The sequence below is a fragment of the Barbatula barbatula genome (genome assembly GCF_947034865.1).
Source record: "Barbatula barbatula genome assembly, chromosome: 5".
Lineage (NCBI taxonomy): Eukaryota > Metazoa > Chordata > Actinopteri > Cypriniformes > Nemacheilidae > Barbatula > Barbatula barbatula.
The window spans coordinates 9,809,427-9,830,912 of NC_136769.1; the positions used below are offsets into that span (position 1 = coordinate 9,809,427).

Below are 21,486 nucleotides of genomic sequence, written 5' to 3' on the forward strand. Positions count from 1 at the left end.
TCAGTCGGGAAAGGGCCATTCGATTATGAAGTGACACACGTCCTTTCCATTCATCACGAGCTGCAGGAGTCACGTGACGTTACGACCCATTCACATTACAAGCAACAAAGCGACATTATCCCATTCATTTCAATGGAGAGCTGGCGACTTCCGGCGACACAAGCAGTAGCAACCGTTGGCGACGGGAGAAGATCGACTTTCGGGAGCGACAGCCAATAGGATGATGGTAGAGATAGGGTTGTTCCGATTCTGATACCAGTATCGGAAAAGATGCCGATACCACAAAAAAGTCTGGCATCGGTATCAGCGAGTACTTAAACCCATGATCCGATTCCATTTTCTTAAAGACCTAGCTATATGCCTGCCAGCTTTGTTTAGCACTGCAGATCGGAAACTAATTCTTCTTCGCTGCTCAGAACACAAACACAGGAGGTGCGTGTCGCTGTTTCGCAATAGGCTACCAACATTAAGAGCAGTGACGAAGAAACTAAAAAAAATACGCTACCAGCAGTATGTCCGCTGTGTGGCAATATTTCAAAGTTGACCAACCAGCCAGTAAGAGGGCGACATGTCTCATATGCCATTATGCAACTTCGAGGGTTGGCACAAGTATTAGCAACTTTAACACGAGTCATTTGATAAATAATTTGAAGATGCGTCACCCCGAAGAACATGATAGCTACAGGCTTAACTCGGCGCTCTGCAAATGGGGCGTTACTCTGAAAAAAACAATTGAAATAATCCACCCACAATAAATCAGTGTATCAAATATTCTTTTGACCTTCTTTCCGTCTGTAGTTTTGTGATCCACTCAAGTCCGGCGCTTTCTCTCTCTCTCTGACGTTTTAAAGAGATCATTCTCTTATTTTAATAATTTTTTTTATATTCCTAGATAATTCCAATTAACTCCACTGTTTTTATACAGTTATTTTGTAAAACTAAAATGCTTTTTAGTCTTAAAATGCACCGATGTTGTTGTAGTGCAGTTTAAAATACAACATCAGCATGTTTAAATGTTGGAAAAAACTTTGGGTGTCTTATGGGGCAACATTTTTAAATACAACATAAGGGCTCCCATATTTAGGGCCCAATTATTGAATCGCGGAATCCAGGTGTAAAACAGATTTAGCTGTATTACGCGGAATAGCAGAGAATCTTGCAAATGTATTATTTCTTACCCACAAGGTAGCACCAAACAGCTAACAACATTTAAATTGTGCATGAATTGCTTTCAAAATATTCAGATGGTGTTTAAATTTGTAATCTGCAATTGTTTTGGGTGTGCTTGTGGATCTTTCCAAGAACACGTGCACAAGAATTGTTTCTGTTTCATGTGGGAAAAGCAACTGTAAAAACCCTTTTTGGCGACCCGTCAAACTAAAAGTTTGGTTAACTTGAACAAGTTAGAACACTCACATTTTACCACACCATCCCTCTTGATTTCCATACATGAGTATATTATTTACTTTAATAAATGGTAGTATACTGAAGTATTTTTTCATGTGGGCAAATAAATTACTATTGTATTGTAAAGGACGGAAAAACACAGAATCCCAAAAAATTGTAACTGAATTTTGGGAATTTTTTTTACTGATTTGTTGTTGTTGTGTCATCTCTCGTATTGCAAGCCATATCTCTCCGGCCCCTCATTTGGGATGCTTTTCATGAACTGGCCCCCATGACAAACTAGTTAAATAGACCTGATGTAGATGTTGAGAGGCCAGATGTTATATATAACTGATGTGGTGTTGAAAGAAAAAGATAATGCCTAAAGATAATCTGTCTAATGCTGGGGCCACACCAAAACGTATTTTAAAATCTTATAAGAGTTTTAAACTGTGAGAGACCACAAACATGAGGGAAAAAATCATAGATTTTTCCTATAATGTGTGGTGCGGCGCGGCGTGATGTGATGAAGACAGCACACCACACCACACACCAACACAGTGTTGACTGTGAACTCATGAAATCTCGCATAATCTCTCGAGACTTCAGAATGAGTTATTTATTCTTGCACTGAGAGCTTTGTTTATTATATATGTGTTCAATATAAACAAATGTGTACATATAACCTTTTATATAATTCATCGTTGAGAAATTGCTCAACCAGCATCGTCTGAAGCATTAGGGGTGGAACAGCACTAGATATAATTTTATTTTAACTCCAATATTGTGGTATTTATGTCCTCATAGTAATTTCAAAAGAATATTAATACAGTTTTATAAAAAAATAGCTTCTGACATTATCACCCGAAAGTTAAGGCTACGATGTTCTTCCGATCAGTTTCATTCACTCTCTTAACACACATCACACCACAGGGAAATCTGATCAGATTATCTTTAGAGCCGTTTAATATCATCAGGACTGTCGGAAGGGGAGAAATCGGCCCGATTATCTTTTGGTCTGGCCCCACCATAATATAGCTTCTTTTCAAATTCTTTAGAAACAGTTCATTCTAATTAAATGAACAACAGAACATTCCCATTACAGCCACTTTGGTCCAGGTCATAATAGGGCTCAAGAGAGCCACCCGCATGTGTAGCGTATTATGCATGTTCTCTCTAAAGAGTATGACGTTAATGAATTATGGAACAGCACACAGGAATTAATAAGACAACAAGATTCATAAGAATCTCATAAAATGAGTTAGAATAATGCGCTCATTTCCTCATTTGAAAGTAATTTCATTACTGTCTGTGTATGTAATAGGGACTGAAAAAAGATTATCGAATTGCACTTACAAAAAAAGCAAATGAAACTTCTGTTTTCTTGTTTGCTTTGTTGTAATCACTTCACAAAATACTCCAAGCCATTCATACACAGCGGAAAATGTGTGCGTGCTGTTTTGTCTGGCCTAGAGTTCATGGAGTTCAAACATTTAACCTTTGCACTGCCAGGTTCCTGGTACTTTACCCTTTCCCCACAAAAAATCCTGTGTTTGTTGGTATACATGTGTGTTTTATAAATAGTGCACCAAAATAGTGCTTTCCTTTAATATATTTTATGTTTTTTTAAGTGGACTTGCGCCGTCAAGTATTTTTATGTGTTCTAAATAGTCAATCTGTTTCATTCTTTGTGAATTTTCTCTTGAATGAGTTTCCTGCTCATTTTATTAATGCGCCAACAGAAATGTTTCTCATCTCCGCTCAAAGCCTTTGTCAGCTTGTGTCCTTGCATTTGCACATCAATACTAGTAAACAAACCAAACAAACTAAGACATAAATGTTCTCTGTGTGTGTGTCGTCTTCGTGAGTTCGTAAATGGCAGATAGCCTCTAGGCCTAGGCACCTTTCTCAAATGCTTCATCACCATGACAACTAAAGGCTAGCGGTAGGCATGTCGATTATGATGAGTGAGTCGGTTGCTATTGTTACCCGCACTGAAATGAGTTAAATGGCCGTGATATCTTCATGTTAACAATCTATGGTACAATCCTGGATGTATTGTTTTGTGGAATTTAGAGGCGGAGGTATTTATAGATGTGCTGAGGGCCTCTGAAGAGCATTTGTCTAACTTGATCAGATATGTAATGGCAGATGGTATGCAAACACACAGCATTGAGTCTGTGTTTGCTCAGATAGACTGACCTTTTAATCAGGATTTAGATTAATAATAATACTGAACTCCCTATGCAGACAGTCCGAGGAATACAGAGTTTTGATGAGTTTTGCCAACTGTAAGCAAAATGTACTTTCTGTGTCCATGTGATAGGTTCCTCTGTGTTTTCAATCTCTCGTCTGCAATCCAAGGTTAAACCAGCTGGTCAGTGGTCACACTCGCTCGGTTCAGTTTGTGTGGAAAGAGATGCTGTTTAGCAAGCTGCTACAGTACGATAAGCATAAGGGACATTCACACAGGACGAGTCATGACAGTGTGCTTAAATGTAAAGTCTTTGTGATATCAACATTAATTTTTTGTGAAATGCTTATCAAATCTGTTTTATCAAATGCTCTTTAGAATCCGAAGCATCCTGTCTCTTTGTTTAAAATAAACCGCTCCTGAAATGAGACACACTATGACTAATTCCTATATGGTAAATAACACACAGCGCACTATGTATGGGATAGGAAACGATTTAGTCGATACAAATATCCTATATATATATATATATATATATATATTGTGTGAAACACAAGTCTGATTTGTTCTGGTCCAGATGCACGATAGCGCAGAACGGATTATACATGTGATCTGTCTTTGCCTTTGATTTGTCGATGAACACCAATAATATTTTAAGCATGCAGATGTTCTTTTATTGATTCCCCATTGTTTTATTCTTATCATTATTAGGCACCATATACATTTTTCTCAATTCTTTCAGAAGGCAACAGTCTAGGGTGTTTGTGTTGTGTAAGGTCAGCTAAAACCAGTTCTTCCCCGCTGTCGGTAATCTTATGTCCTCACCCACCATAAATATGCTTTTATTCATCCTCTAAAGTGAAAGCTTGTGAGAGTCTGCGGGGAAATGGAGGGGCGATTCATCTAATGTCGGTTTCTTTATATTAGCCTTTATAGCTGGAGGGATTGAGAGAGTTTGGAATGTGCTTTTGGATATCTGCTTAAAAGTGTTTGTACAGTGTGACTGACGCGACAGCCCCAGGGTTGTCTTTGTGCGGCCACAAATAAACAGAAGCACACACACCCAGACGGTGTGTCTGGGTGTGTGTGTGTGTGTGTGTTTCCTATTGAACATTGCCCTCTCATAAAATTATCTCAAAAAATTAAATTTTGCAGCTTTGTTCAGTGTAGTTGCATTCAAATGAGCTAATGCAACACATTTCTTTAACATGTCGTCACAAGAATAATAAACACACAAAACAAATCTTCAACCTGTATTTTCAGATAACAAGTACAAACATTGATATATCTTCACCCTTTAATAGACTTCTCAAAATCTGAGCAAAGATTTGAAAAGGCTGCAGATTATGTCCAGCTTTGGTCATAAACGAATGCACAAATATCTAGTTTCAGCTATGACATGTTGGAAATGAATTCTAGAATATTTTTTCTAATGTTCATTACACATCTATGCAGTTTAATTTGTTATTGTATATTAGAATAGAGAAGTATTTCGGTCTGATCTGGCAGAAATGATCTGAAGTGTCAAGTTTTTATGCCAATACACTTAGCATAAACATGCGACCACCAAATAAAATTGCATACAAATCTAAATTGCTGATTGTATGATCTTAAACATTCACACACACACATTTTATTTGTTTTTTCCTCTCAGCGCTATCGCATCAGATCATACACATATTTCCCCTGCTCTCCTCATTAACATCTGTTGCGCATGCTTTTCTACATGAATTTCCTCTTATCTTACCATGACCTATTTCAAAACAGAGAGTGGTCCCTGTGAAATTACATAATCCTCTCCGTGGGGTCTAATCCTGGCTTTCTGAAGTCGGTTGTGTTGAAAATCTGTTCGCTTATACTCGATTGCCTCTAGCATGTGTTTTGCTGGAGTTTCTCTATAATAATAATTTTTTAAAGGTGCCATTTTTATTACGGAGTACTTTTTTTTTTTGTTAAATTAATTGAATCATAGTCTCACTTAATAGTACACGTTTTAAAACCAAACTAAACCAAATGACTGATCCTAAAATCAAAGATCTAAAAAAAGACGTTTATTTAAAACCTATGACTTCAAATTTTAGTCATAAGACTATATATTACACGGTAGCTTTAAAGCCTTCTGTATGCTAGTGTACGCCAAATTGGTCACAAAAGTGGACATGTTCACACCAAGAATGAATGACTATAAATACAAATATAATGATAACTATCAGTAGATATTCACATTTCAAATGTGCATTTTCTCTTTTGATGAATCTCATTGCACAACAATAGATATTCTCTTGAACTTGAATGTCACTCCCCTACCACCACCTGCAACTGACTAGAAAGTTGCAAATCATGGATAACTGCGGTCTCCATACTTTATAGCCCGAGTATGTGTGTGGGTTTGCTTTTGTACTTCTGCTATACTAGGGTGTTGGTTAGATAAAAGCTTGACATGCTTTGTTTTATACAAGGCAGATTAAAATTGCTATGATACAGCATGTCCTCATTTAGCTTGCCTGTGTGTGGCGTACTTGTGTGAGAGACTGGACTCTCAGGTTCCTCATTTTTTGGTGGCTGTGGGCTGTGATCAAGATCAAGACTGAACACATTTCAAGCTTCAACTGTCGGTGGAGTGATATTCCCTTCTCCCTCACTCTTTCTCTCTCTGGATGTAAAGGCAGACTGAAGGGAAGTTTTAGTCTTGCCGACCTTAACAAACCCATGTGTTCTTACCACCCGTGATCAGTTTGTATCGCTAAATATTTTAGGTTCAAACTAAATGTATTCATGCTAGGGATTATCTGATAATACAAATGGATTTTGAGTCTGTGTATTACATCTCACACCCTGATAAGCATGGTAAATAAACAGGAAATTCTTCAATGCTTATTTCATTGTTCTTTGATTTATTTTTTGCTTTAGTTGTAGTAGTAATACCTGAAGAAATAATTCTGTTCAAGATTGAGATTATTTGTTGAAATGCAATTTGTGTGTGTATGTTAATGCCACTGATATTGCTTTTCTCTCTCTGTCATACTTGCAGGTTTCCTGGGTTTCCTCTCCAGAAGTTCCTGTTCTTAGATGGTAACAGAGAGCTTGAAATAAGAGGTAAACTTTAAGAACATCTGCATGTGTGCGTTACAGGATCTTGTTTAATCTTATGAGTTTAATAGGGTGTTTTGATTCTATATATTGTCTCGTAACCATTAGCTGGTGGTGTAAATATTATTAGGTATGTTGTTTTTTCAAACCTGATGACGGTTTAGTAGAGCCGAGTTGAATGGGATGTCATTGGAAAAAAGTATATATTGAATCAAAATCACTACCAATTATTTTGGCAGATAAATCGTCACCTGTTATTGGCTGGTTTGGCAAGTAGACAGTTCCTTTTTTAACCCTTTTATCAATTGCAATATTTCCCCACTATTCTATTTATAATGGCAAAATATAAATAAGGCTATACCTCAGAGAACTTAATGGCCAAGGACCAATAGTGTCTCGCGCAATGGATATCAGCAGATGTCATAGAAGAGAACTAGAGGATATTTCTTAGCTTTTAATGGAGAATTGCATTAAATAAAAAGGATATTGTTTATTGCCTATTGGCCTAGTAATTCTTTCTGTAGAACAAATTGTAACCTACAATAACCTGATTCACAGACCTAAACAACACATACTGTAATTCAAAATGCTTAAAAACAAATACTCCCACAATCCACCTCTTCCTTCTTTTAATCAGGCATTTTCCTTCTTTCAATGCTTACAGCTGTGTCAATTAAACCGACAGTTTTTATTTAGTTAGAGGATTATGTATGTAGGTGTTTGAGAAATACTGTATGTAAGATAATTGATCATTTTTTAGTCGCCCTCATGGATCTGTGGCCAACAGTCCTGCTCAAGGACTTGTTCATGGCAGACACCTAGGGAGTTCATGTCCATATAAAATGTATTGTATGCTTATTAGCTTTGACGTAATCTGTATATATAAGCTATATATGTTCAACTATATGTGTATTATTAGCAATATAAGGCAGTGCAAATCTATTTGAAATAGTCTGATATGAAATGTGCTATATAAAGTATTTTACAAAACCCCTATGAACAAAAAAGGAAGAGCATAAGATACAAAGCTCGATTTGAAGAACATTTTAAAATAAGGAATGAAAGGCAATGCTGTAAAGGATTGGAATCGAAACATATTTAATATAAAGTTTAGTAAAAAAAAATGGAAAAGGACAGAAAATGCATGAAGTATGGATAGCCTAGATATAAGCATACCACGGATATTTCCAGCTGGTCTTGTCTTTAAAAAAATCTTAAAGACAGGTTGAATCTCAGCACTGTTTTATCAAACCTCTTCTATGTATGAATCACAGTTATGATTTATTTTGATTATTTATTCACGTAATTGCTCTTTGTATAGCTAGATGTACTGTGTGCGTGTGAACTCGCTGGACTTTCAGGTTCCTCGTTCAGTGGCTGTAGGCTGTATATGTGTTCGGCAGGTGTAGATCAAGATTGAACACATTTCAAGCAACTGTCAGTGGCAACATATCAGCACAAAAAACGGCAACTTAATGTACTAACCACAAAGAATCCTGTTTTGTCAGCCGCTAAATTAAATAGTGAAAACTATAATGAACTGAATATACCAAGACATGTTTAAATACTTTTACAAAGCCCAACAGTACAATTAGTGTCACAATATTATATGCAGCAACAGTAAATCTTCAGTTGCATGATGCGGACGCTAAAACAGACTTACGGTGATTTATGATTGTAAGTATTTATACTTAGTTGCTGCATTTCCTTGCCAGTATGGTTTTCCTACTAGTCCAGTATAGTTTTATCTAAAACTTAGCATTATGTGTAGGGATGCACCATGAATGATCTGAATTATCGTTATTGGCTGATAAAAGGTCATTTTTAATGGCAATTTATGCCGATAAATTATGAATCATCTCCTCTGGTTGAACCACTTCAGGTGAATGCTTTTCTCAGTTAAAATCCAGTACAGTACGGTCTATCTGTCTTTCATGATCATTCACTTACTGCTATAGCAAAACATTGTTCATGTAGTATGTAGATATTTATGAATTTGTAAATTATAGGGACAAAAGCAATTAGTTTGAAGCTAACTGCTGTCTTAATGTTTTCTGTCTTGAGACCTGTTAGACTTGTGAATATGTGTTTTTCTGTGTCTTTGGTGTGTTATAAGTTGCCCATACATGTATCAGACACGTAAAATTGCAAAAATGTAAGTGTCGAAACAAAAGATGCATTATATCGAAAGCTAATGCTCACCCTTATCAATCTGTTCGTGGTATGATTTGACTAAGATTGCCCAAATGTATATGGAAGTAGGGTGTGCGTACCTCTCCGTACAATTGCATTGGAACCTGATGTTACAAATTTCCGTTGCACGCTTGAAGTATTCGACAAATCACTACGCACTGGTTAACTAGCCAGTCATAGCACACCTTGCTTTTCAGAGTGATGAGCTTTGTAAAAAATCTGCATTTTCCTGCAGTTTTTGTTACGCAGTGTTCACTGCTCCTTCTCCCTTAGCACAGGATAACCGTTGAAGTGGACTTCGCTTAATTGAAATGCCCTGCAATGTCATCAAAGAAAGGCAACGGCACGGTTGCGCAGATTGTATTATAAATAAGTACTGTAACTTTACTTTTAAATGTAAAAGAAATATACATAAACGTAACACGCATTATGTATTTAATCCAGGAGTTCTCAAACTTTTTGGGGCCCGGTTCCCCTTACAGCAATTTTTTCCAAGGACCCCCTTAGAACTTATCAGTGATTAAGTATATGCTTACTACAATTTGTACTCTTAAATGCCATTGGGCTTTATTGCATTGTAATATTCACCACCTCAAATTGTATTATTCAACAGAAACACATTTCAATTTAAATCACATTAATTATTATTCTTTCAAACAGTGGATCATCATTTACACCTTAAGCAATTTATCCTAAAAGCTTTCATAAATAAACAGTAGCAAGACTGGCATATCGCTCTTCTAAACACAGACGTTAAAATGATGGAGGTTATAATTACAAGTTTATTAATTACAATAAAGAGATGATTCATCCTAAAAACATGTTTTCAAGTTAGCAGAAATAGTGGACACAAAGCACTGTTCTGTCGTGCGCTGTAAACATGGCTCTGTACATTAATATATGTTTGTAGTCTGTATACTAATAAATCCCCAAATAAGTAAGGACAGAAATTGTGAAAAGAATATTTAACACAGAAGACAAATAAATAAAATACACATATACTTAAACATCAAGAGAACAGCTGTATATAACAAACAGAGACTCTTGTCAAAGCGGCACGTCAAAACTGAACCGCATCACACGCTTCATTGATAGACAATAAATTGTGGACTACTGTAAAATCATGTTTTGATCTATTTACAGTCAAGTACTTGCCTGCCGCTACATTATAAGTACATTGTACTTCTAGAAAAATATTAAAATATTGCCTTGACTATTGGCTAGTCAACATGAGGTGTGTAAAGCTGGTAACGGAGGTCCGTTGGGGTGAATTATAATTCAAAACATGAACAAGACGTTTGTGACCTAATTTCTGCAGGCCGTAGTAATCTATCGAATCACATCATTCTTTTCAATTCATCACGTCAACTGGAAATCAAGTGTTTGTCTTTGCGGTTAGTTGACTGGCAATGAGTGACTTTGTGTCTACCTTTTTGTGTGCATTGTCGTGTATGTGTGTGGTACGCTAACTGGAAGTCTGTGGTTTTTGTGTGTCTGTGTAGATTTCTTATGTATGTCTGTGCTTGGAAGTACACACGCTCATACGTACGAGCACACACACACACACACACACACAAACAATGCAACAGGACAGGACGTGGCGAGATGTAAACTCACTTGTCTTCCGTTTGAAGTGACAGCTCTAAATTAAAGTCTGTATTAGTACTGTATATGCTTAGATTTACGTCCTGATACCTATTATTTTTACCAAAGCATGAAATGGATATCTGAGAAGACACACTATTTGGTAAACTAGCTTGAACGACTGCAGATTCAATTATTCGCTTTCGGAATCAATTATTGCCGAGTATGCTCACGCATACCTAATCTGTTCATGGTAACAGAAGCTTTCAGTACACATGGAAATACAACAGATGGACCCAAAATAATTAAACAAAAATGAATACGTAACGTTTAAAACACTAGAACTATGAAATCAAAATACGTTTACAAACTAACATGCAGTTGAATTATGTAATGTAGTTGGAGTTTATTGTTGTATTACTAACAATAATATTTTATTCTTTTATTTTAAGGACATTTTTATTTACTTTGTTTAGTGTTTGTTACTGGGTTGTCTTGCAACATGATATCCATTTTATAATCAAACAAAACTTCAGATCATGTCAAAGTAAAACTTGAGGGCATCTACGAGTGTCTCTGCTTGTTAGCACGAGATTGAGAAATAAATGAAACGCATTGGTTTTAGGTAGGGGTGCTCCGATCAGGATTTTTGGGGCCGATCACCGATCCCTGATTACTGGAAGCTGTATCACCCGATACCGATCACCGATTACAGGGTCTATTTGAAGCCTTCTATTTATCATGTAGCATTATTTATTAAACGACATTACGTATTACAATTAAGAGAAGACAATTTATCATGGATTGACAACTGTGTATTTATTTACAAGAAACATGTTCAGCATATTAACTTAGCAGCCTGTGCTTACAGCTTAGGGCTTGACAAATACAACTTTCCTGTAGAATATAAAATAAAATAAAGACAGAACATCTAAGCATCTTTAAATTTAGCTTTAGACTTTAAACTAAAAACTATTGTTTTGAGTCAGTCAGCCATCAGTTTTTTCTAATACACTTGAAGGACCACAGGTGCACAGCAACAAAAAATACAAATAAGTAACAACTTCGATATCTGTATCTATAACTTTGCTTTTTTGTGGGCATTTATAGAGGGAATTTATGTCCGCCATTTCGCAATTAGACGGGAGCCGCCTGGCAGAAGCCACTCCCATGACGCGAATTTCACCCACGAATGAAGCGAATTTCACTCGCGACTGAAGCGAGTAAAATCCAAATGTTCAAGCGCCCAACTACTCGCGAATATCGCGTTTTATTCCCGCAAGTCGCGCTTGCTGTGAACACACAGTTACTGTCCCTGCTGTAATGTTGCTGTCTTTGAAACATCTCTGTGCTGTATTGGCGCTAGCTAATTTAGAAAACTCCTCATATTCCTTTACGTGACTAACCTTCAAATGTCTGATGAGGTTGGTGGTGTTGAAATGTTTTGCTGTCTTTCCGCCTCCTGGAATTTGCTTGGTACACAAATTGCAGATTGCTAATGTATTATCTGATCGGCTTTTCTGGATCGGCCTTTATAGAGACCGCCGATCAATCATCCCAAAGCAATTATCGGTCGATTATGACCGGCGACCGATCAATCGGAGCACCCTAAGTTTTAGGGATGTTCATAATGACTGTTTAACTGTTATCCGCTGTATGTTTATTTATTTTTTTAAGTTAAATAATATTTATAATATTTTTGAAAAGTAGTAATAATAATAATAATTCAATAATACGTTGATAAATAATGATTTTTTGTTTTCTGTATGGTGAAAGAAAAATATGCCACACATGTTATCTCACGGAGCGTGCAGACACAACCGACCAGGTGAAAATGCCCTCCAATATGTTTTCGAGACAGATTTGAATCTGATCATTCAAACTATAGGTTTCTTTTTTAACCGCGGTTCTCAGAAACATTGAGTGGAGAGATCAACCTATGGGAAGGGCATCCGTGCCTGCCCTCAGCTGAGCCATCCAATTGCACAAAGTCTGGCTAGACAGACAGATGCGGGCAGGCAATGGCAGGTAAGGTCCCACCCCCTTACTTGAGCGCTTATAAAGTCTGCCTGCGCTGCTGTTCTTCAGTAAGTATACTTGCTTCTCGTGCAGCAAGGGGAGCAAAGCTGGTGGATATCTCTACTTGATGTTTCAGAAACCGGAGTTACGGGAGTAGCCTATTGATCTCTTTCATCATCTCGTGTTCGAGATCCACCTAAGGGAGTGACATGGACAGCTCCCTGATTGCCCAATAGTGAGATTCTGTAAGCCAGAAAAAGACAGTCACCCCCAAGGGGGCTGTGCTCGACACGTCCCAAAATCCTTCTGGCCCTTTCAACCTTTACCTTCTGTTTACAAATTGTAATAAGGAAAAAAGGAATGTAACAGTGAGGGGCTATGAAGATCCTACTCCTAAAACAAAATGTGATACCGAGGTTTTGGTGACATCGAATAGATAGTAACTCACAAAGTATCGGGAGAAGCCCAGCTGGCAGCAGAGCAGATGTCCTGCAGTGATACTCCTCTGAACAAAGCCAAAGATGTGGCAAAGCCCCTCGTGGAATGAGCTCAGATGTTTCCTGGGGGCTGCACTCCCTTCGATTCATGTGCCAATGCTATTGCGTCCACAAGCCAATGTGTCACTGCTTAGATAATGGATTCCCCTTGTGAGGAGGCACCCATGTAATAAAGAGCTGGTCGCTCTTCCGGAAAGCGCTGGTCCTGCTGATATACAGACGTGTTCAAATTTGTTGGTACCCCGCCACAAAATACGAATTTCTCTGAAATAACTTGAAACTGACAAAAGTAATTGGCATCCGCCATTGTTTATTCCATATTTAATAGAAATCAGACTTTCTTTTATTATTTACAATATTGTGTTGAATAAAAAAATCAAAAGCAATTGAAATTGTCATGGACAAAAATGACGGGACCCCTAACCTTATATTTTGTTGCACAACCTTTAGAGGCAATCATTGGAAGCAAACGTTTTCTCTAGCTCTCAATTAGACTTCTGCACTTGTTAACTGGTAGTCTGCCCAGTCTTCCTGAGCAAACTGCTCCAGCTGTGTGGTTTGATGGATGCCTTCTCCAGACTGCACGTTTCAGCTGTTTCCATAGATGTTCTAAAGGATTCAGATCAGGACTCATAGAAGGAATCTTCAGAATAGTCCAATGTTTTTGTTCTTATCTATTCTTGGGTGATTTTAGCTGTGTGTTTTGGGTCATTATACTGTTGGAGGACCCAAGACCTGCGACTGACCTTCTGACACTGGACAGTTCGTTTCGCTCGAGAATGCCTTGATAGTCTTGAGATTTCTTTGTGCCCTGCACAGATTCAAGGCACCCAACAAATGTATTCATATCTGTAAAGCACGAACAGGACACCGAGCATTCAGCCTCTGATCCTCCGCAGAGGGTGAAAAGCGGAAAGCTCCAAAACTTCCAATGTGGACGCAGGGAATCACTTGGGCACAAAAGCCAGGTTAGACATAAGAAAAACCTTATCTCCACTCAGAGACAATTTAGTGCACAAGGGATGTAGTGAGAGTGCATGTAGCTCACTGACACGTTTGGCTGACACCATGACCAATAGCAAAGCTGTCTTGAAAGACAGCAGCTTCAAGGAAATACCTCCCAGGGGCTCAAAAGAAATCTGAGACCGGGCCTCCAGCACCACAGTTTTCCTGATGACTGGTAAGGAGCACAGGGGACACTTCCTTAATCTGCGGATTAAAGGATGCTGACCGACTGTTGAGCCCTCTGAGCCCACATGACAGGCAGAAATAGCTGCCAGGTAGACCTTCATTGTGGAAAAAGACCTGCCTTTATCCATAAGGTCCTGTAAGATACACAAAATATTAAGAACTGAGCACTTATATTATGTGAGACATCACACCACCTTACAAATACTTGCCACTTAAACACAAATAAGGACTGTGTAGGAACGGGCCTGGAATTTTGTATAGTAGCAACCATACGCGGGTGAATCCCAAGCATGTTTAAGTTTGTCCTCTCACGGCCCAGAGAGCCACCCTGTCTGGGTGTGGGTGATACATTTCTCTGTTCGCCTATACAATAAGTCTGTGCCATGGTGCGGTTTCATGGTTGGGCATATAACAGAGGGATTATCTCTGCCAGCCACAGGGCTTTGGGCCATACGGGAACTATTAGAAGGAGAGACGGGCCATTCTCGCTCACGCTGGTCAGCATGGGAGTTATCAGGCACTGAGGAGAAAAGTCATACAGCATCACCTTGATGCATGGGTGGGCCAGTGCGTCCACCCCAAGGGGCGCGTCCAAGTCCTTTAGCGAGTAGAACATAAGACATTTGTCTTATGCCAAATAGATCTACAGCAGCCTGTTAGAATCTCCTCCAATCTCCGTAGAGTGGGTTGCCCCTCGATGGAAGCTCTGCGCCGCTTTTCAGAATGCCTGGAACATGAGTCACACCTAACGACAGAAAAAAATCACCCACCAAACCCCCTAAAGCTTGTCAGCTAGAGTTTTGATGAGCGCAAACCACCCTGGCGATTGGTATATGCCACTGCTGTAGTATTGTCGCAGCGTACAAGCACATGAGGTCCCTGCAGGCCAGGCAGAAAATAATTCAATCTTTCCATATGGTCAGAGCTCTAAATGTTTTTTGTGTGATTAACGTTGTCTGCTCGGCCACAAACCGTTCACCATTCTGCCCTACTGGTTCTCTGTGCGTAAAAGTCTGCATCCCTCCAGTGGCAAAGAGCTGTCAAAGAGCAGAAGAGATCGCTTAACAGGCTGAAATGTAGTGACACAACCCATTTCATGAATGCTCTTATTCTAAGGAGTCCCAGAGGTATAACCTGGATAGCTGAAGCTTATGTTGTTATAATTGCTTCCAATGTTTCCTCATCTGTAAGTCGCTTTGGATAAAAGCGTCTGCTAAATGACTTAGATTAGATGTGGTTCAGGTTAGACTGTCAATAAGTGTTCTTCAGAGACAATTATAATTTTATTTATTTTGTGTTAATTCATATGCTCATGCTGAAATAATATTCAGCTTCCATTTGCACATTTTTACTATATTGGAGCCTGACGTTTTATATTTGAGTTTTATTTTTATCATTGTGAGTGATCATTCATTTTCACTTTAACTAAAAGGTTGCTTGCATTATGATAATAATATGTAAAGAGAGATTTGTGCTAAAGGAATAATTCTCAAATAGAGTTTAATATTTTAAACTGTATGTGGGAGTGAAATAGAGTAATCAATTTCTCTTACAAATGTATTGTTTTGGTTCAGAATATACATACAAATATATTAATATTAAGCCATGTTTGGATTACTTTAATGACGAATGTATGTTGATGATAACATGAGAACTTTAATTAATATTTGTTTGTGATTAAGTTGATTGAATATAATACGATAAAGTGATGAAAAATATTACAATGCAAAAGATTTGTGTTATTGACAGCTTATATTCACCCATTTCTTTGTCTCTCTCTCTCTCTCTCTCTCTCTCTGTCTCGCTCTGTCTCTCTCGCTCTGTCTCTCTCTCTGTCTCTCGCTCTCTTTGACTGGGTCTCTCTCTGTCTCACACTCAGAATATGGCAGTATGGATCCAGGCCCAGCAGCTGCAGGGAGATGCTCTGCACCAGATGCAGTCTCTTTATGGGCAACACTTCCCCATAGAAGTGCGACACTACCTGTCCCAGTGGATAGAGAGCCAAATCTGGTATGTGACCCCACTGAATTTGAACTACCCCGGTCATTTTGCCAATTCTGTCATTGATCAGTGCTATTATGGGTGTATGTGTCTTCACTCTCAGGGATGCAATAGATTTAGAGAACTCTCAGGAGGAGATTAAAGCAAAGCGTTTATTGGACAGCCTAATCCAGGAACTACAAAAGAAAGCTGAGCATCAAGTTGGGGAAGACGGATTTTTGCTAAAGATCAAATTAGGACATTATGCTTCACAGCTAAAGGTAACGCATATACTTTGTGGTTCTACTTGTTCTTTTGTGCAATTCCAGATTATTTTAAACATGCCCATAAACTCCTGAATAAACGTTTTGTCTACCCACACACATAGAAACAAGAAGACACACCCAGTGGAAAATGTTATTGCTCAGCCGTTTCTTTTGAACTATTACAATATATACACTTCAAATAGCAACAGTGAACTCCAAAAGAACATGCATAGAAAAATAATTCCATAGAATATGCGAATAACACATAATCTGAATTTGTAACAGATGAAGTTCTCACCATTTTTTATTAACTAATTGAAAACCTTGCATTATTCCAGTAATACAATAAATAGCTAACACTAGCTATTCTAAAGATGTGGGTTCAATATGATACATATGATTACTGTAGATTACTGACGACACAAATGACATGTGTTTGTGGGACAAATCAATTCATAATAAAAAGTGTTTTATTGAGAACAGGTTCGTCGAGAAAATACCAATTCAGCCTCTGTGTTTACTGTCATTAGTGTTGTGGGAGGTAATAGCTTGTGTTCAATTAAAACAAAAGATGGTAGATAGAGGCGTGTGTGTATCTAAACCTGTTTGCGTGTGTGTTTGTGTGCTTGCAGAGCACATATGACCGCTGCCCCTTCGAGCTGGTGAGATGCATCAAACACATTCTGTACACAGAGCAAAGGCTTGTGAGAGAGGCTACGAATGTAAGTGAACCCACAGTATTGTTGAGTCAATTGACAGTTTATTTCAATTAACTAAGAAAAAAATATTCATTTCATATTTATTTGAGGCAACATCATCCAGATGTACTTGCATTTTTTTATAATCTTATAACTAATCATTAGCGAACAAGGCATGTGAACTTGATATTAACTTTTATGAGCTTCAGAGGTTGAAATTGCCTGTTTGATTGATGAACATACACGTACAGTATATCTACTTACTCCCACATTCATGATATATGCCAAGAGAATACTCGATTTTATGAGGGTTAAAAGAGGAAATTTCAGATTTTTAGATCAACTGACATACATAAATCATAAAAGTCAGTAAATGAAGCGCACGCTCAACACCTGCACATTATTGCCTACCACGAATGAAGAACACATGCAATATTTTGTTTGTTTTATCCTGAAACTCAGTAGACAAACAAACGTACCCTTATGTTGTTTGCATGTACACAACGTATCTATGGAACCAGTTCAAAACTAAAACCGTTCTCCATGATGAAATTCATTCATTTCACCTTAAAGGACAGTACAATAACTAAAATTCAATGACAAAATGCCAGCATGAGAGCTTTTTGTTCTTTTAACTAATCATTTGCGGTCGAGAATATAAAAAACCCATTAAAAACACCTCTTGACCATGAGGTGCCGGACATCGTTGTCATTCATGTGTGTCTGCGGTTGTGATTGACAGTCGAGCTCACCGGTAGGCGGGCTGATGGACAGCATGTCTCAGAAATACCATCAAATAAATCAGGTGTTTGAGGAGCTCCGAATATTGACACAGGACACAGAGAATGACCTCAGAAAACTACAGCACAACCAAGAGTACTTCATTATACAGTACCAGGAGAGCCTCAGAATACAGGGTATGTACACACTTAACCAGTTACACAAACCACTAAGTCATCATATGGCAAAGATATATGCACAGCTTTATACTAAGCATATACAGATAAAGGTGACTTGACCTGAAAATTTGACTTGCTATTGACATTAATCCATGTAGATTTTTATAAAATACAGATTGTTTTGAAACATTGTTGCATAAACAGGAAAACAATTACCAATTATTTTTTAATTAAATTGTTTTGCACAATTCTGGAGGCAGTAATACTTTGTGGAGTTTTGGCTCTAAGCTAAATGTTTGGGAGTTGATATTTATTTCATATTACTAATAGCTCATTCAAATGAGTCACTACCTATTAGCATTTTTTGGAGCCTTTGCGTGCTTGTAATTTCTTGTAAGTATTTTATATTTTTAAAAAGTTGGCAAGAAAATCCTAGCTAGCTGGTAGATAGCATCCCTGCCCAATTTGCAAAGACGGCTCTTGAACCTGTAAATATACAGGAATATTGAAATTTTATTGGTAAAGCCCATGTTTGAAACTTTCTTCCATCTTACATGCAGCCCAATTAGCGAGTCTGTCCACGCTGCCCCCAGCAGACCGACAGTTACGAGAGCCCAGTCTGCTCAGCAAGAGAGCCACAGTAGAGGCCTGGCTGACCCGAGAGGCCAATACCCTGCAGAAATACAGACTGGTAAATGCATGCCAACACGCACATTACATTCTATAAAAAAAGTTTAAAAAAGAGTTTGAGTTTCTCAAAAGAGCCACGATATGTTGCACACAAAGCACAAAAACAATGTTCTTTCCATACAAATCTACGTGATATGATCCCCTTCATTATGTAAAACAGCTTAAACAAAAATCAAGTATTATTCAGTAGCTCACTCCTGCTAACCACTTTATAATTGTATAATTAAAAGTGTATTTTAAGCGTACAGTATGGACAGGCCTAATTTAAGACTCGAGAGGAATGCAGTTCTTTGAATAAGTCATGTACATATGTGTCATGTCTGTGTGATGTTATGAGCTTACTCGTTTGTGTGCGCTCAGGGCCTGGCAGAGAAACATCAGAAGACGTTGGCATTGCTACGGAAACAGCAGACTGTGATTCTTGACGATGAGCTGATTCAGTGGAAGAGACGTCAACAGCTGGCTGGCAACGGCGGGCCCCCCGAGGGAGGACTGGACATACTACAGTCATGGTACACACGCACGCGCCAAGACAGTTATGTAAACAATGATCAGCATGTGCGTTTGCACAAAACATGCGGGTTTACATCACACACCCACACACAACATATGCAGGGAGCAGATCTTTCTGCTTTTGTTATTTCAGAGTATGTGTGTGTGTCCACATGCACAGGTGCGAGAAGCTAGCTGAAACCATTTGGCAGAATCGACAGCAGATCCGGAGGGCGGAGCACCTGAGACAGCAGCTGCCCATTCCAGGCCCTATCGAAGAGCTGCTCACCGAACTCAACAGCACCATCACTGATATCATCTCAGCTTTAGTCACCAGGTTTGTGTGTGTCTGAGAGAAAGAGAGAGAGAGAGAATATAAGAACTCGATGATTTTCAGTTCTTTTCACATGGGATTGGGGTACTGTAGCAATGGAAAAATGTACATTAGCGCACTATTTTACCCAGTATGCACTCTGAATTTCAGAGGAAAAAATTGTCCACTCAGAATTCGGTCATCACTATTGGTTGACAGCTAATGGGAGCGATTTCACAGGCGGCTACAGAGATTGGTGGTTGCAAAGGGCAGAGACACAACCAGCGCACTTGCTGTGTGTGTGTGTGTAGGTGCTGCCCATTTCTAGACATTTCATTGAAAACCTCATAGTGCATCTCTGTACATCTATGTTGTATTGGTTGTCATGACGACTCTTCCAGCCGCACAGTACATATAATGAAACAATACCGTCCTATCATGTGTGTGTTTGTGTTTCTATGCATTTTCTCCCCCACTATCTTTTTCAATGTGTATTAACAATAAAAAAATTGCAACATAAAAAAAACACAAAAGAAATGTCAATGTCACAGTGTCCCACAATTTGTGAGAACGATTAACATCACAAGCCAATGACAAACATCTCCCAGTGCTAAATAAATGAGTAGTGATGCATTACTCACCCTGCTTGTCTGAATTTGTGAGCAATTCAACAGAGGCCGTGTCAGAGAGATTCATCTGATGTGATACACAAGGGAATGTCTACAAACTTCTCTCTTTTACCACAGGGGAAGAATGCTAGGGTTCATTCAAGTGTGGGTGGTGCCTCAGGCCATGTAGTCACTGGAACATTGAGCTTAATGGGAGCTATGCTGCTTTTAAAAACCATCAGTGCTTGAATTTATTTTCATCATATTACTCCAACCCCATAGTGCATTTACAAAATAAAAATTAGGAATAAAATTTTTTATGCTTTATACAAAGTTAGAGCTTCAATGAAAACCTATTTGGTTTTTTAACGTTGGTGAGCATTGAGTTTATATGTTTGTGTTGTTTCTGCAGTACATTCATTATTGAGAAGCAGCCTCCCCAGGTGCTTAAAACGCAAACGAAATTTGCGGCGACAGTACGTTTGCTGGTGGGCGGCAAACTCAACGTACACATGAACCCGCCACAGGTCAAAGCCACCATCATCAGCGAGCAGCAGGCCAAAGCCCTGCTGAAGAATGAGAACACCAGAAAGTGAGTGGAACCAGCGCATACACACACAGGTTATGTTTAGGAAGCCCTTTAGGTGTTGTTGATAATTCATTTAATTACTAAATCTGGAGGTGAAAACAGGATTCACAATTTTTCATCAGGTACTGAACAGGCCAAACCCCTGACATCACATCACACACACATTCATTAACCCACCCATGTTTACAAGCATGTTTTTTATCTGAAGGTCAAAAATGATTCTGAATCTAAAATGTATTTGTGGACAAAAGTATAATTGTGCAAGTTTTTACAAAATTCTAGTAACAATGTTTATGAAATGGATGACTTTGATTGAATAAGAAAAAAAAGAGTAGTCAAAAAGAGCACAGAAGAAATTTAAATGCCTTCAATATTGTGTAAAAAGCACCTCGGGGTGAAACATCAAGAAGCTGATTTTTGCTCATTTTAAGCAAAAGGTGACTTCACCGAAGATAATAAAATATAAAAACAAATTCTTGAGATGCTAAAATAGAAAACAATTTAATAATAATCGCAAAAGATTTCTTTCGGAAATGTGGAAAAATAGTAAAAAATTTAGTAAAACTTGACCGATAGTGTAGATCAGGGCTAGTCAACTGGCGGCCCGTGGACCAAATGCGGCCCATCAATCATCTTTACCTGGCCCGCCTTAACATTTCAAATCAGTGAAGAGACTTTAAGAATGGTGTGCTTTAAGAAGTGCACGTCACATTTTTGAAAGTCCAAAACGCTGCTACAATCTATACAAAAGTAATTCCCACTGCTCAGAACAATTGACGTCTTATAAAGCGACTTGA

General features: G+C 38.3%; 1 protein-coding gene across 2 annotated transcripts in view; it reads left to right on the forward strand.

Moving 5' to 3' along the window:
• stat5a (signal transducer and activator of transcription 5a) overlaps nt 1–21,486 on the forward strand; it is a 57,243-nt gene that overhangs the window by 22,792 nt on the left and 12,965 nt on the right. For both annotated transcript variants that reach the window (XM_079455524.1, XM_079455525.1), the window contains exons 2-10: nt 6,612–6,676; nt 16,034–16,164; nt 16,259–16,415; nt 17,033–17,122; nt 17,841–18,015; nt 18,558–18,688; nt 19,048–19,199; nt 19,361–19,516; nt 20,513–20,692. In XM_079455524.1, coding sequence (XP_079311650.1) covers nt 16,037–16,164; nt 16,259–16,415; nt 17,033–17,122; nt 17,841–18,015; nt 18,558–18,688; nt 19,048–19,199; nt 19,361–19,516; nt 20,513–20,692 — 1,169 coding nt within the window. In that variant the 5' untranslated portion in view covers nt 6,612–6,676; nt 16,034–16,036. The remainder of the gene's footprint in view (nt 1–6,611; nt 6,677–16,033; nt 16,165–16,258; nt 16,416–17,032; nt 17,123–17,840; nt 18,016–18,557; nt 18,689–19,047; nt 19,200–19,360; nt 19,517–20,512; nt 20,693–21,486) is intronic.